Consider the following 3,682-nt stretch of genomic DNA (forward strand, 5'->3'; position numbering starts at 1 on the left):
TTTCATACTATTTTAAATAAACAAAGGAGAGTGGCCTCACCCCTGCTGGGTTTCTTCTTTCCTGTTAACCACAAGAACAATTTTTTGTTTAGTCATCTTGCTATTTTTTTACTTTTCCTAGGTTTTTGCATCAGCTTCACTAAATCCTGGTAATCCCTAATTCAATCCAGATAATGGTTCTCCTTTCCTATCATTTAAACCTTTCAAATAGTTTTCTTTTAATAGTATTCTTCTGTTTTTCCGGATTTTTTTTAAGCTGCAAACGTCTTTCTGGCTTAGTAGAGTATACCACATTTCAGAAATTATCATAGAAAAATTGTCCTTTATTATTATTGTCTTTATGAGTCACTAGAAATAGTAATAATGACAATAAAGGCAGTTTAATTATGCAGCATTAGCAGCATCAGACATCCTATCAGGCTCCAGTTCTTTCTTAAAACTAAGTAAAAGTCTTCAACAGCAGAAATGGGATCTAAAATTGAGGCTTCTCTTGGCAACCGTGCTTCAGACCTTGTCAAAACCAGGGTTAAAGAACAATCTTCTTCCCACCGCCTGAGCTGGTATGTGTTTAAAACACCTACTATCTGCTAAGAGCACCCTCACGAAGGGACTGCCTGGCCTGGGTAGGCCTTCTGTGTGGGCCAACTGCATAGAGAATACAGTCCTTTGTAAGCCAGCTTTGAATAATAACATGGTGGGGTTGTGTGCTCCAAGGGTATGCTGCTTACCAACAATGGATAACCACTACTGTGATGATTTAAATTGTAGACATTATATTGGGAAGAATCAGTAGCCAGTACAATTTTGAATTACCCTATCTTAGTGAGAACCAAAATCTCAGGTTTTGAATAAAGAAGTATTCTGGTGTTTCTTCATGCAGTGAGGTATGAATAAGCTTTAAAAATATCTCTGTTTGACCGCAGTAAAGCCTGACACTTCTGTTATTTCAATAACATTTCTGATAGACTGGATCAGGAAAGGATTTTTGATTGATTCTGTGGAAGCTGCTTTATCTTATTACTGATGGCATTATCAATGTAGTTATTTAGGTAAAGACTTTTAAAAAATTGTACCTATATTATAGAACATTTTCTGGTTTTATGTATTAATTCATATTTTGTGTTTCAAATAGCATGTTATTTAATATTGCAGCATGTGTCCTATTGAACCAATACACAGAATGAAGATAATTCCCATCTAAAGGAGCTTAGCCTAAATGATACTGTTTTTTTCCATAGTGTTTGCACTTTAAGAAAAATTGCAACAGAGTATTTTTTGCTTGCATCTTCTAGGCTCTAACCAGAGAGTTACAGCACAGGGTACAAGAGCTGAGAACAAAAATCAAGCAGGCAAAAAAAATGGGAGAAGTGAGAGCATGCAAAAAGGGTCTTTCCCAAGAGTCTGTTCAGTTGGCAGCATCTATCCTTAATGTTTCAACTACTGATCTTGAGGAGATATTAGAAGTAGAAGATGATGAGGTAAGTTATTTTAAGGACTCTTGAGTGAAAAGGGGCTAGATCAGAAGGTGCTGTATATTTCCATTCTTGAGGAAAAGGATTTTCAAGTAAAGACTGGAATTTCATTGTGCAATATGCAGCACAAAAAGAACAGAACAGTTGAATTTAAATAAAAAGGTCAGGTTAGAGACTCATAAGGTGGGAAGACTTTGGGCATGCATAAATAAAATATAAATATACTGTTTTGAGCATGTAGATATAGAGATGTTATTTGAAAATCCTTAGTAGTTTCCTTTTTTCATGAGACTATTTGGCAGGGTTATACATTTTAAATAGACTTCTGCATTAATGAAAACAAAATTAGAATGTGTCTTGCCATGCCAGATTGATTCCATTGATGCTTCCTTTCTTGAATTGTGATACCTATTAAAGGTATTTCTAGCAGGCAGATGCTTTCTGGGGGAATCCATTGCCTTTTTTTGTTGTTGATTCTATCATATATTTTACTTTGAAATATTTGATAGTATTTCATCAAATCATCCTCTATTAAATAGATACAGTAATAGGATTTCTTATCCAGATTTATTTAGGCCTGGTCAAATAATACATGAAGAAGCCTGTACATTTACTTTAATTAGACTGTCTAGGAGTTGGCCATTATTGGACTGTAACAGTACTCTGGTGATGACTTAGGTTTAGCCTTCTTGGAGCTTTATATTACAGAAGTCACAAACGAGAGTTTTCACATTTGTTAAGTAAAAGTGCATTGTATGCGTGTGCACTGATACGGATTACATTCATGAATACAAATAAAATGGACCAATCCCTGCCCTGTTTACTAACATTTATACACCCCTGTAAAGTGATTCACTTTGACCGAATTGTTCCGTGCTTACCTCATTCTCAAAGTAAATTTCTACATCCTCTATCTTTTGTTGTAATCACTGTTGTGAATATATGTGTAAAACATATAAACATACTTAACTATAAATAGGAAATGAATTTAAAATACAGGTGATGAATTTACACTACAAAAATTTTAGATACATATTCTATTTATCAGTGTGTAGACTCAGGAAACTTTACATATGAAGACATGGATCACACATACACCTATATATTCATATGAAAAGAACATGCCCTGCACATTTCTAGGAACACACACAGACAAGGGTAGGTTTATAAATTTAACAGAGCCCTCAAACTTGGTGGATATTCTTCAGATAACTAGTTTTGCAAGCATAGTTCTGACTTCCACATGTTATTTATTTAAGGTATATCCAGTTACACATTTCCTTTATTGTTCATTATGTTCTTCTCAGATGGTGTCAACGCATTGTCTTTATGTTATATTTTTCTATTTTTAGGAAACAACAAAGACAAAAATGGAATTTGAAAAAGATAAAGAATGGCTGCAGTATATACAGAAGCTTCTTGAAGCACAGGTGCTAAATTTACCTCTTCCCTTAATGAATTATAACTTTCTACTCTGAGTAGCTAAGTGTTTTTAGGTTGTAATTAATTGCTTGCATTTGTAATTATGTTGCCATTGATGGTCCCAAACTATACTGTGGTAAGGCAATGTAAAATCCTTGTTTAGTAGCATTTTCTTTTTATTTGTGTTGAAATAAGAGTCACTGGATAAAACTGAAGAGATGTTAACTAAAGATATGTGATAGCTAACTTAACAGCTAAAAGTAGTGAAACAATGCTGGAGAAAAATGGCACAGATCTTGGCAAATATGTTAATTGAATTATTGAAACAGTGTGTAATGCTTGCTGGAGTGAAAAGGATCCATTCTCTCATACCTCTTAGGAAAAAGAGATTTTTTATTATGTGCCTTTAAAGTTAGTAGTTGATATGGACACCTGAGGAGTTCATGGGTTTCAGTGACCTTTTACTGTGGACCTGTTTCCAGTCAATTCATGTTTTCCTCATAGCCAGACAGCTGTTTATTATCGTGTCTTCTCGCATTCTCTACAATATTTTCTACTGAGACCTCGAGCAGCTTGTTAGTGGGAAGTAAATATTGATTTGGCATCCTGTCAATGCAGAAAGAATGAAAAAATTTCCACCAGAGGCCCCTCAAACATTTTCCTATCGACATTTTCTGGGCAGAGAGGAAAGCTGCATAGAGGATGACAAGGCTGAGACTAGCAGAAATCCCTGAGGGGTCCATTGAGACTGCCGCTGTGACCTGTGTGATACTTTTTCTTCTCTTTCA

General features: G+C 34.9%; 1 protein-coding gene across 1 annotated transcript in view; it reads left to right on the forward strand.

Moving 5' to 3' along the window:
* Positions 1–2,902, forward strand: part of CNTLN (centlein, centrosomal protein) — a gene marked incomplete at both ends in the record, with an annotated part of 61,287 nt that extends 58,385 nt beyond the window's left edge. The window contains 2 exons of the mRNA XM_009700326.1: positions 1,293–1,478; positions 2,825–2,902. Coding sequence (XP_009698628.1) covers positions 1,293–1,478; positions 2,825–2,902 — 264 coding nt within the window. The remainder of the gene's footprint in view (positions 1–1,292; positions 1,479–2,824) is intronic.
* Positions 2,903–3,682: the final 780 nt, after the last annotated feature.

The sequence above is a fragment of the Cariama cristata genome, unplaced genomic scaffold (assembly GCF_000690535.1).
Source record: "Cariama cristata isolate BGI_N322 unplaced genomic scaffold, ASM69053v1 scaffold8945, whole genome shotgun sequence".
Classification (NCBI taxonomy): Eukaryota; Metazoa; Chordata; class Aves; order Cariamiformes; family Cariamidae; genus Cariama; species Cariama cristata.